Source organism: Budorcas taxicolor, chromosome 3 (assembly GCF_023091745.1).
Source record: "Budorcas taxicolor isolate Tak-1 chromosome 3, Takin1.1, whole genome shotgun sequence".
In the NCBI taxonomy this organism is placed as follows: domain Eukaryota; kingdom Metazoa; phylum Chordata; class Mammalia; order Artiodactyla; family Bovidae; genus Budorcas; species Budorcas taxicolor.
Window position 1 is genome coordinate 74,254,511 of NC_068912.1, and position 13,409 is coordinate 74,267,919.

The 13,409-nt window shown below is 37.2% G+C and overlaps 1 protein-coding gene across 2 annotated transcripts in view; it reads left to right on the forward strand.

The window, feature by feature from the left end:
- PTGER3 (prostaglandin E receptor 3) overlaps positions 1–13,409 on the forward strand; it is a 215,532-nt gene that overhangs the window by 34,786 nt on the left and 167,337 nt on the right. The window contains exons 2-3 of one of the 2 annotated variants that reach the window (XM_052637046.1): positions 2,791–2,970; positions 7,920–7,995. In XM_052637046.1, coding sequence (XP_052493006.1) covers positions 2,791–2,970; positions 7,920–7,934 — 195 coding nt within the window. In that variant the 3' untranslated portion in view covers positions 7,935–7,995. Of the gene's footprint in view, positions 1–2,790; positions 2,971–7,919; positions 7,996–13,409 lie in introns of those variants that run through there. The other variant, XM_052637045.1, reaches the window with a different exon arrangement.

Consider the following 13,409-nt stretch of genomic DNA (forward strand, 5'->3'; position numbering starts at 1 on the left):
TTGACCATTCACTTATTTGTCCAATTGATTTTTCCTTTTATTGAATAAATCCCTTGGGAAAAGTTTCTTTGAAAGAAATGACAGATTATATGTGTACACATTTTTCTCTTCTTTTTGTTTATAGAGCCATAATTTTGTTCAGATAGTAGGTGTAAATTGGTCAAGGACTGAAGTAAGCCACAGAGAATGGTTTTGTCTTATAAGCTAGTGGACTCCAGCCTTTTTGGCACCAGGGGCCAGTTTTGTGGAACACAGTTTTTCCACAGTGGGGGGTGGGGGTAAGGGGCGTGGGGGTGGGTAGGGGACATGGGGGCAGCCGGGGGAATGAAATGGTGCAGATGATACTGTGAGTGTGGGGAACTGTGAGTGTGGGGAGCTCAGGGTAGGTGAAGTTTGGCTCCCTGGCCCACTGCCCACCTCCTGCTGTGCAGTCTGGTTCCTAAAAGGCCATGGACTGGTACTCGTCCATGGTCTGGGGGTTAAAAAGTGAAAGTTAGTCACACAGTCATGTCCAACTCTTTGTGATCCCATGGACTATAGCCTGCCAGGCTCCTCTGTCCATGGAATTCTCCAGGCAAGAATACTGGAGTGAGTTGCCAGTTAGGGATCCATATTATAAGCAATACCTGGACATTTCCATTCCCTTTGCCAGTGATTGTTTTAAGAATTAACCTGTGACTCAACTCTGTCCCTGGTAGGACTTCCCTGGTAGCTCAGATGATAAAGAATCTGCCTGCAATGCAGGAGACCTGGGTTCAATCCCTGGGTCGGGAAGATCCTCTGGAGAAGGGAATGGCTACCTATGCCAGTATTCTTGCCTGGAGAATTCCACAGAGGAGCCTGGCGGGTTACAGTCTATGGGATCGCCAAGAGTCAGACACGACTGAGTGACTACCACACATACAACTCTGTCCAGTAAGACCAAGTTGACATTTGTATAGCTGATGAGGATTTGATCAGAGCTGGGATTTAGGGTGCCGAATTTGTGTCATGCTGACATCTGTTTGCTCTGTCGGGATGTCTGTTATTACTATAAATCAGATAAGAGGAAGTGCTGAACTAAGATGAGACTGGAAAAAGAGCAAACTGCATTGCAGAGGATGAGGTAAAGGGTTTCACAGGTGACCCTGACATGTTGAGTCAGGGTGACTGTAAGAAAGTAAGTGCTGTGGCTGTGGATAGTAGGTTTGTGGGTGTTTAGGATGCTCAGGGATGTTTCGAACCCTTCAATTTGGGATATACGACCTGAGGACAGACCATCCAAATAAATGTGGGTCTTAATCAACACTTTGAGTTCAGTCAAAATATAATATGAACAACAAATGCATACCACATATATAATTTTAAATTTTCTACTAGTGTAATATTTTACAAAATGTTTTTAAAAAGTAACAAGAAACAAATGATGCTAAGTTTAACAATGTATTTTAAAACACTATATAAATATATTATCATTTCATTATATAATCATTACCTATCCCAACGTCCCAATTTTCTTCAGCCACATTTGAAGTGCTCAATAGCTGTGCATGTCTAGAAAGACCAATTTAGGAGCTGGTAATAAAGTCAGTACCTTTCTTTGCTTGCAAGTGTGAACCTGTTTTGAGGTTGTTCCTGCTTTTTTATTGCTGTTATGAACAATGCTGTAATGAACAGTCAGACACACAACCTCAGGTGCAGGAATTCAAGGCAGTGCATTCTTGGGAGTGGGACTTCTGCAAGGTAACAGGTGAGACAGAGTTTGATTGTCTTCTGAGGTGGCTGCTCCAGCTCACGCTCCTGGTAGTACTGTGTGAAAGAGTCTATATTGCTCCCCATCCTCACTAACATTTGGAAAAGTCATGCTTCATTTTTCTCAAACTAGTGAATATAAAATGGTTTCTTTGTCATAACATTCATTTCTCTGATGGACTAACAAGCTTGAATATCTTTTCTGATGTGTATGAATCTTCATTTTTTTTCTCTCCTGTGGAAATCACAAATATTTATTCATTCAAATATAAATATATTATGTATATTATAGATGTCATATATTAATATATTCATATATGTATCACATATTCATTCACAGATGTTTATTGAACACAACCTGCTAATTATTAGTCTAGGTACTGAGGAAATAGTGGGGAAAAAGATATTGGCCCAGATCCTACCTTTATGGAATTTACATTCTGGTGTATGTGCAGTGACTGGGTAGAGACCCGGAAGGGGTCATATGCTATCTGTAATATGTTAGTGAACCTGGGTTTAAGTCTGACTCAGCTATTTTATGTCATTAAAGCTTGGTTTCTGCAATTATAAAAATGAGATGGCAGTAGTATTTATTTTCTATTATTTATTAAAACATATGAAGAACTTGACACAGTGTCAGGCAAATTGTAAGGAGTCAAAAAATGCTACTGGCAATAATAATAATACTAATAATACGTAACTGCTATTTTCCCCTTTCTTGCTTCTATCTTTTCTTAAGTAGTCTTTTTTTTTTTTTTTTTTTTTAAGTTACAACTGCCAAAGTTTAAGATTACATGTTTTGCCTGACAAGGACCAAGAGCCAGAGAATATGTATTTTTAAAAAATCTGCCTCATGTTGAATAGGCAAAAAGGTGGGAAAATCCAGAGGGACATTTTATATAATTCAGGGCTGTATTCTGTGAGTATAAATGTTGCTTGAATTAATCGTTTTAATCCAACAACCAACTTATTGTAAACTAACCATGTGCAAAGAACCATGTGGGGAGATGCATATGACTTTATTAATCTTTGGAATAATAATATGTCCCTTTTTCTTAGATAATGATGTTGAAAATGATCTTCAATCACACGTCAGTTGAGCACTGCAAGACATACACAGAAAATCAGGATGAGTGCAACTTCTTCTTAATAGCTGTTCGCCTGGCTTCACTGAACCAGATCTTGGATCCCTGGGTCTATCTGCTGCTAAGAAAGATCCTTCTTCAAAAGTTTTGCCAGGTAGCAAATGCTGTCTCCAGCTACTTTAATGATGGACCTAAAGTGCCGCCTATCTCACTATCCAATGAAATAACACAGACCAGGAGCATGAAAGAGAACACTTAATCAACTTGCATGTTCACAGCTTTTGGCAAAAAATAGCCCTAAATCTTACTGTGAATCTAGGCATCTCTGGCATGCCGCTATTTATGCATTGAAGTAGAATTTTTTATATAAGGCCTAAATGGTCTCAGAAGCATAAATATTAATAATCCCCTATATGCCAAAAGTATTGAAACACAAGCAAAGGAAAATAGATTAATAACAGTCTAGTGTTTTGGGGTCTCTTCCATATGTAGCTGAATGTGTGATTATTTATTAGGTGAAAGCACTTCTTTTATTTTTATAAATGATCTTGGTCTGTGGTGGGGGCTGTGTAGGGATAGTTAATATTCTATGGGGAATTCAACACACAGATATTTGAAGACAAGGCAACAGTTTGTTTTTGCTCAAAGGCCTTGGTCTTCTGCTTTCTCTTTTACTCTCTCTCTCTCTGTGTCACTTTTATTCCCCTTAAATTTTTTAAAAATGTTGATTTAGGATGAAAAAATGCATAACATATTCACAGTATTCATTGATACTGATGTTACTTAAATGTCATTCAATATGCAAATTAGCTGCTAACCTTAGAGTCTGTTTTGGTTGGGTTGGTAATTAGGTTTATTCATTACCTGAATGAGTCAGTTAATTCCATTTATTTCAAACATGACAATTTGTGAACATCCAAACTGTTAAATGTTCTTCCTTTAGATTACATTTTTAATTCCTACAAGCTTGGAGAAGATTCATGAAACTGTATTTGGGAGTCAGTGAAGTGATTTTTTTCAAAATTCTATTTAAGGACTGATTTGAGCCTTAAATATAGGTACTTTGGCTAATTATTTTCCCTGATTTTTCCACCCAAAGTATTCTCTTCAGTCTTTTGTGTATTTAAATACTAACTCCTATTCTAAGACCAGTAAATATTTTAAAGCTTCCATAAAGACTTTCCATAGTTTAGCCTATTTATAGGATAAGGAAATTATGATATTGATACCTCACAGCACTTTCTCTGCCCTCGGTTCAAAGTTTCTATCTAAATATTTATTATTAAAATGTATTTCTTATTATGTGCACAAACCTTGACAGCTAAGCTTGATATCTTTTTGGCACAAGTAGGTCACTACATTAAATTTTGAGAATTACACTTAAAAAAATAAAAGCAACTCCCCAACAAATGCAACAATCTTTCAAATCAGACCTACATAAAATGTTCTTTGTACTCTTTAGAGCATTTGTTTTGCAAACTTACTGTTTCTCATTCAGAGTTTAACTTGCTTTTTCCTTTATTGTCTTCCCAGTTTTAAGAAACTTGAAATTTATTTATACTCCTTTATAGTAACTACCTTTTTGTGTGTATTCAATAGGCATCTGGGGAAGAATTAATTTTAAGAGGTGCAAAATATCTATTAGATTAATATGTTTACCAGGCTAAGTCAATTAGGAGGAATCAATTTAAATGCTCATGTCAAACTGAGTGAGAAGGCAAAATCTGCTGAGAGTGCTTATGTAACTCATGGTGGTTCCACTAGTCTAGGTTTTGGAAAAAAAAATGATGACAAATAACCTATACTAAAAGGACATTCTCTATACCATAGAATTGAATAATTCCACAAGTCACCTCATGGAGGATGAGACAAAACTATACACTTTAAAAAAAAGTGTACTTAAATGACCTTATAATTAAGAGGCTTTAGGCCCTAGATTTAGGCACATACATAGCATAGATTCAAGTAGTGTGAGCTTGAATGGGTTATTTCTTCCAGCACCTTGCACTTGAAATATAGAAAGTGTTCAGTGACTCTTTGTTCAGTGAATGAATGAATAATTATCTGCCAAAACCAAGTGCACATCAGTGGGGTCCCACTATATGGTTGAAGTGCTTCGTGACTGTACAGACCATCGAGCTGATAAAGTGAATGAACTCTGCTTGTTTAATTACAGAAATACAAATTTATCTTCAAATGTTCAGCATTATATTGCTTCATAACGAAGTACATCATTTGTATTAATAATTTGAGAAACTACTATCCCCAAGTGGTAATTGAGATGTCAAAGAAATATCACTTTTCATCCAACCACAGAAATTCATAAAGGAAAACAACCTAAAACCCATGCTTAACTATGGAATAGTTTCCTGCCCAGGGATAGATGGTAGCTGTGGCTGATGGCAGTTTTCGAACAAGCTTGAAAAGGAAGTGGAAAGGAAGAGTTACGTAAACAGCATGTAATGTGTTAGTACATGAAAAACCTGGTAAGAAATGTTAGTCCTAAATGATATTGGCCTTTGGATGATAGCTGAGGTTAGATTTCAGGATGTTCAGAAGCCCTAAATGTGATAAGGAAGAAAACATCTAAAGTCACTGCAGAAGAGTATATCAGTTTCCAAGTTTAAGTTCCTTAGTCTTTAAGTTCACTCAAGTATACTTAGTTTTGAGCAGGAAAAAAAATGCATGCCAAAATTATGACAATCCCAAAACTTCTCAATACTGGTTTGAAAAACTGGAGACCTAGGAAACCAAATAAAAAGAAGTGAGTGCAATGTAAAAATAGATGTAATATCGACTATTATAGATTTTACAAAGCTATTCTGATTTTCCACACAGTGAATTTATTCAGCTATGTTGTATCACAGAAGAGAATGATGACACATCAACCAATAAGAACAGTTTACTTTTCAAATGAAATAAGTATGATAGATATCTTTAAAATATTTTAAATTGAAGAAATTAAATGTGTTATCCAAGGATTTAGCAAATCTGCCTAAACTATGTACCAAGTCATTTTAAGTAAACATAAGCATTTAATCATGCCAGATTCAAATGATTGCCAATTTAAAGCCACATATATATACTGAACACTTATTTATTATATAAAAGACCTCTTGACCATCTTATGGAATAAAATTTTAGAAGCTCATGTAAAAGTCAACTGTAAAAGACCCTGAGAACACACTGGCATTGAGTAATAGACAAACTAAAAACTAACAAAATGGTATATTAATAAAGTGGACAATCTATGGCAGTATTCTTAGATTTTCAAGAATTAGGCCTTTTATTTAATACTTTGCATGTTTTTGTTGGTTTTGACCCCAGATTAGCGCTCTGTTTTCAGTCTTCCCCATGTTGATAATCATAGCCCTTTTGTATTGGGATTAAGTCAGCTAAGAAAACAGAAAACTCTTATTCTTTGAAATTTTAAACACATATATTGCCCATTTATTTTCATACTCTATTCCCAAAGCTTCTTTTGAAATATGCAGGTTACTAGAAGGTAAGTGACACAGAGAGACTGTAGAGTATTTATTACTACAAACATATTAAAAGTTTATTGTGGAATAACTGATGAAGTTTCCATGATTTACCTCTGTAAAAAGTTTAGGTCATCAAGCATGCCATATCTTCACAGCTGCTTGTTTATTGCTGTCTTTGTGATTGTGTATGTCTCAAATCTACTAAAGCTGAGGTCTAAGTAAGTGAACAGAATTGTTCAATGAATGAAATTATATCATTTTTTAAATAAAGAACATTTAATACTGTGGCTATATTGATAGAACTGTTTTCTGAGTTGCAATACAATGTTAATAAGAGGTGACATACATCTATGATGTTTCATAATGGAGGTTATGATATAATCTATTTACAAAATTTGAAGATCAAACTAAAACTCACATGCACATTTGTTAAGAAGGTGCTGTCAGTTCAAAACTCTAAGACAGCTAATAGGTAGTGATTACATATGAATCATGAAACAGAGAATTATGGCAAATTTAAAAATTAGAACTTCATTATACTGGTATCATGTATATGGATACTAATTACATGTGAAAGTTCATTACCCCTGGATTACTCTCACCCAAAAGGTTTCAATTTTGTAATGATTCGTGCTGTAGCTATTAAGTAAAATCTTTCACATGCCTTCCCTGAATGCCTTTTTTGAATTGAGTCCACCTTGAATAAAACTAAAGAAAGTAAAAAGAGCAGTACAGGGTGACTTTGTTCTCACAGTGACATCTATGTGCACATCTATGAAAGACTTCAGCACTTCTAGAAGTAAGGTTTTTTCCCCCCAAAGGAGGTCAACAATTAGTTTTAAAATCAAATGGAATTATATCTTCAATACATGCTGCTTTACATTTTTTTTCTCACTCTTCCCTACTCTCTACTCTTTTAAATAATGAAGGAGCACAGAATTTTAATTTTATGGAGTCTCTATTTTATAAATCTTAAGTGAGGATTCTACTTAAAGGCTTGCCATTTATACAAGTTGAGTTGTAAACCATTACATTATGATACCACAAGCCTACTATATTTTGATTCTCTAGAAATGAAGTTCAATCAGGCATATACCATATTTGCTCATATATAGATTACACATTTTTAAATTTAGAATGAAAATTATTCTATTTTCTGAAATTTTACATCAATTTGTTTTAAATTGTAAACAACTCATATATCTACCGAAATGCTAATTTCTTCATTAGAAAGAAGACTGTTTCCCTGGCTTCCTTGCCTCCAGCCTCTTTATCCATTTTCTCATGGAGAGAAAGTAACAGAAATATTTACTATTGGTGAAGCTGGGATTGTTTTTAAGAGAGAGAATGGTTTCACATTTCTAATGTGCTAATGTACTAATCTATGAAACAGATCTGAGTCTGTTTTTTAATATCTGATTTAATGAAATAATTTTATTATGGGAGTAAAGATAAGAAGGAAAGAGATTAACATCAGGTACAATTAGGTTTTCAGGCTTATCAAGCATTTTAGAGATGATAGCACTTCTAAAATTTTTTGATCAGCTCTTAAATTCCTTTGTCAGTTGCTTTACTTTTTTTTCTTCTTCTTCTTTTTTTTTTTGGCCTCACCCCGCAGCATGTGGGATCCTAGTTCCCCGACCAGGGATCGAACCCGGGTCCCCTGCATTGGAAGCACGGAGTCTTAACTACTGGACCACCAGGGAAGTCCCTGTCAGTTGCTTTAGAATTAGAATAGTTTGGCTTTTTAATTAAAGTGAATCAGATATCTAGCCAAAAGCTTGCCAATCACCAGACTTTAATATGAAAATAGTTTCTTTCTATGGTTTTCAATTTCTGTAGAAATCAAAGCTGTAATGTTTAGCAGGAGAAAATGCATATGACTTACTGATGGACCTCAATGTTCTTTCAGCTTTTGAAAGGACACTCCTATGGAATAGACATGGAGGGTGGGACAGAGAACAAAGACAAAGAGATGAAGGAAAACCTATATATTTCCAACTTGTCAAGATTCTTCATCCTTTTAGGCCATTTCACAGAAGCAAGGAGAGGAAGGGGCCACATTTATCTTCATACACTTGAGCATCTGTAGGACAAAGTGAGGAGTGGCCAGTGTTCTTTTCTGTAAAAGCAAATGTTTAATTCACTCAAGTCATCACTGACTACCAAACTCTTTTTCTTCCCAAGCCTCCATATATAGATAGAATATCTTACTTTTTCCATCTTCTTTGACAAAACAGTTTTGTACAGATAGCATAAAGTTGAACCTTTCTGTAAGCAAGCAAATTAAAAATAGGCACTGATTATCTTAATCTATTTACAACAAATGAATATATTATTTTCAAAATGTATCTAAGTGAGAATTGAAATCATTGACACTTTAATAAATGATGTAAAGCTCAGTATAGAAATTGTATGTTTCTCCACCTCTCCTACTCAGCATTCCATTCCAGTGGGTTAAATGGGAAGGTATACTTTTGTCATCTTTGTGTAAAATTTTTCCACAAGTTATGTTAAGTATATCTACACATATCTTCCACTATGTTTGAAAGGGTAGTCTTCAATATTGTGGAGACAAAGAATAAAAGACTGAAAAATACATCAGAATTTTGATGGCATTCAAGTCATAGCTAGTCTGTATATTTAACAAATGTATGTTATTTATGTTGTGTTTGTCAATGGAAAATAAAGTTGAATGTTCTGAAATGGCCCTGTCTTTCTTTCCTGATGCCAACTCATGTCAGGAATGTTTTACTGATAATTGCATTTAGTATTTTGCTGAAATCCTATTAGACTTGCTTTATCAAAATAATAGCACAATATAATGCAATCAGTTCAGTTCAGTAACTCAGTCATATCCAACTCTTTGCAACCCCATGGACTGCAGCACATCAGGCTTCCCTGTCCAGCACTATCTCCTGGAGTTTACTCAAACTCATGTCCATTGAGTCCGTGATGCCATCCAACCCTCTCATCCTCTGTCGTCCTCTACTCTTCCTGCCTTCAATCTTTCCCAGCATCAGGGTCTTTTCAAATGACTAAATTCTTCACATCAGGTGGCCAAAGGATTGGAGTTTCAGCCTCAGCATCAGTCCTTCCAGTGAATATTCAGGACTGATCTCCTTTAGGACGAACTGGTTGGATCTCCTTGCAGTCCAAGGGACTCTCAAGAGTCTTCTCCAACACCACAGTTCAAAAGCATCAATTCTTCGGCACTCAGCTTTCTTAGAGTCCAACTCTCACATCCATATGTGACTACTGGAAAAACCGTAGCTTTGACTAGATGGACTTTTGTCAGCAAAGTAATGTCTCTGCTTTTTATGTGCTATCTAGGTTGGTCATAGCTTTTCTTCCAAGGAGCAAGCATCTTTTAATTTCATGGCTTTAGTCACCATCTGCAGTGATTTTGGAGCTCAAGAAAAGAAAGTCTGTCACTGTTTCCATTGTTTCCCCATCTATTTGCCATGAAGAGATGGGACCAGATGCCATGATCTTAGTTTTCTGAATGTTGAGTTTCAAGCCAACTTTTTCACTCTCCACTTTCACTTTCATCAAGAGGCTCTTTATTTCTTCTTCACTTTCTGCCATAAGGGTGGTGTCATCTGTATATCTGAGGTTATTGATATTTCTCCCGGCAATCTTGATTTTAGCTTGTGCTTCATCCAGCCTGGCATTTCACGTGATGAACTCTGCATGTAAGCTAAATAAGCAAGGTGACAATATACAGCCTTGACATACTCCTTTTCCTATTTGGAACCAGTCTGTTTTTCCATATCTGATTCTAACTATTGCTTCTTGACCTGGATACAGATTTCTCAGGAGGCAGGTCAGGTGATCTGGTATTCCCATCTCTTGAAGAATTTTCCACAATTTGTTGTGATCCACACAGTCAAAGGCTTTGGAGTAGCCAATAAAGTAGAAGTAGATGTTTTTCTGGAACTCTCTTGCTTTTTCTATGACCCAACAGTTGTTGGCAATTTGATCTCTGGTTCCTCTGCCTTTTCTGAATCCAGCTTGAACATCTGGAAGTTCTCGGTTCACATACTATTGAAGCCTTGCTTGGAGAATTTGGAGCAATACTTTACTGGCACGTGAGATGAATGCAATTGTGCAGTAGTTTGAACATTCTTTGGCATTGCCTTTCTTTGGGATTGGAATGAAAACTGACCTTTTCCAGTCCTGTGGTCAGCTTTCAAAATTTATTGACATACTGAGTGCTGCACTTTCACAGCATCATCTTTTAGGATTTGAAATAGCTCAACTGAAATTCCATCACCTCCACTAGGTTTGTTCATAGTGATGCTTCTTAAGGCCAACTTGACTTCACATTGCACGATGTCTGGCTCTAGATGAGTGATCACACCATCACAGTTATCTGGGTCATGAAGACCTTTTTTGTACAGTTCCGTGTATTCTTGCCACCTCTTCTTAATATCTTCTGTTTCTTTTAGCTCCATACTGTTTCTGTCCTTTATTGTGCCCGCCTTTGCATCAAATGTCCCCTTGGTATCTCTAATTTGATGCCTATTCATGTTATAATACAACGTTTTTGCTTTTAGTACAAAAGCACATTTATAAATTATCTTAAATTTAATTCTCCCCCTGTGGATTTGCATATAATCTATTGGCAGCCAACAAAAGAACTGTCCTTGTTCATAGTCAGCTCCTTTAGTAGATTTGAACATGGGTATTGGTGTGAGCTGGCTACTAGTTGAGATGAGTGTTGGACTACCTCACTACTCTGTTCATGTGTTCACTAAGTTCACTCTACTTTTTCCTCCTTTGGTGAAGGAAGAAGTTCTGTAGAGCACAGGCTGCAAAGCCAGGCTTATTAAAAGTAGCATGTCAACCTTGCCCTCTTTCCTCTAAGAAAAGGCATTTAGGGAGAGTGCTGACGTAAACCCCCAACTAGATCTTATGATCTCTATGGTCTTTGTCTTGTGGCATTTCAGGTGAATATCATTATGGCTGTCTTCTAGTAGACCAGGAATTTCCACTAAAATGCTGATGATCCTACATACCAGGAATGAGACGTTGCTCAGTTTCATGTCCTTGGAGGACAGGCAGTCAGACATCCTTAGATATTTGGCTGCACTGGGTCTATAGTTGCAGCATGCAGAATCTTTAGCTGTGGCATGTGAACTCTTAGTTGTGGATGTGGGATCTAGTTTCCCAACCAGGGATTGAACCCAGGGTCCCTGCATTGGGAGTGGAGAGTCTTAGTCACTGCATCACAAGGGCAGTTCCCTAAAACAGTCTTGAGTAAACCTATTTTGGAGGTAGGTACTCAGAATCCAAGCCAGTGCTCCAGCCTTGTACTTTTCTTCCACACATATTTGCTGTGTACATGTAATGTGCTAAGCATTCTAGTAAGCGCAAAGATACAAGGATTTTAAAATAAACAAACATAGCTTTCAGTGAATTTATAATCTAGTAGGGAAACGGGAAGTAATTTGAACAGAGCTGCTATTGGGGTAAGCCTATAAGTACTATGTGGGGAAGGTGATGATGAAATAGGAAATAGTTTCGTGTAGGAGGTGACATTTAATTTGCCTTTGGGTTCCTGTGTAGCTCAGTTGGTAAAGCATCTGCCTGCAATGCGAGAGACTGGGTTCAATTTCTGGGGTCAGGAAGTTCCCTTGGAGAAGGAAATGGCAACCCACTCCAGTATTCTTGCCTGGAGAATCCCATGGACAGAGGAGCCTGGCAGGCTACAGTTCAAGAGGTCGCAAGAGTCAGACACAACTTAGTGCTGTGTGTTTTTTTTGGAGAAAGGAGTTGGTGTTAACCAGGAAGGCAGAGGCACATTTTAGAATATTTTTTCACTCCACCCTGCCCAAAGCAGTACAATTTGCAAGACATTCATATTGATTAAATTCTAGTGGCCCACTAAAAAATTTGGTTCTGAATAGTGCATGCCTCTGTAATCTTATAGAGTGGGGGAAAGGTCTTAGGACAGGATTTCTGAATCTTGGAACTATTGGCCCATTGGGGCAGAGAATTCTTTTTTGGGGGTACAGTATCTTGTACATTGTAAGCTGTTTAGCAGCTACTTATTGGATGCCAGTAATAGTGCCCTAGTTGTGGCAATCAAAAATGTCCCCGGATATTGCCAAATGCACCATAGAGGACATATTGGCTCATAGTTGAGAGTCTCTGCCTTAGGGCAAGGGTCATGGTCACCAAGAGGAGGCTATGTGTGTGAGGGTTGGCAGGACAAGGTCATCTGTGGGATCTTGGTCCAGACAGGCACCATTCTGGCTTTTCCCAAGGAAGCAAGCACTAGAATGTCAGTTTGTGTCTGAATGCACAAAAATGTGGTGCTACCAGTACAACAATGCCTGGATCACCATGGGCCCTGATCCACTTCCGTAATCACATAAACCTATTCACAAAGGAAGAGGTGCAATTTCTTAGAAAGTATCATCTTTCCATTGATGCCCCAATCCTTATTTTGTTCTTGATAAGAGGGCCTAGGGTAATATGTCTCTAAACGTGACATCTAAAGACAGTCCATTTCTCCCAGGACCGTAAAAAATCTGTTAAGATTCCTTTTAATTCAGTTTACATTTCTAGGTAAGGTACTTTAGCCAGAGAGACTAATTTACCAAATTTTGTCTTTAATGGAATTTTTTCACATCTGGTCTGTCTTGCAGAGTTGTAAGAGCTTTATTTAATCTGAGATATGATTTTTATTAAAGAGCAGTCAAATTTGGGGCAAATCAGCCTATGCCTTTCTGAGTTTGTGCCAGTCTGCAATATTTCAGGTATGAAGCTATTACCATACATTTTGCTGACAGAGTTCAAGTCTTGTGCTCAACATCTAAAATTTAAACTCTCAGTTCAGTTCAGTCACTCAGTCATGTCTGACTCTTTGTGACCCCACGAACCACAGCACACCAGGCCTCCCTGTCCATCACCAAACCGCAGAGTTCACCCAAACTAATGTCCATTGAGTTGGTGACGCCATCCAACCCTTTCATCCTCTGTTGTCCCTTTCTCCTCCTGCCCTCAATCTTTCCCACCATCGGGGTCTTTTCAAATGAGTCATCTCTTCGCATGAGGTGGCCAAAGTACTGGAGTTTTAGCTTCAACATCAGTCCTTCCA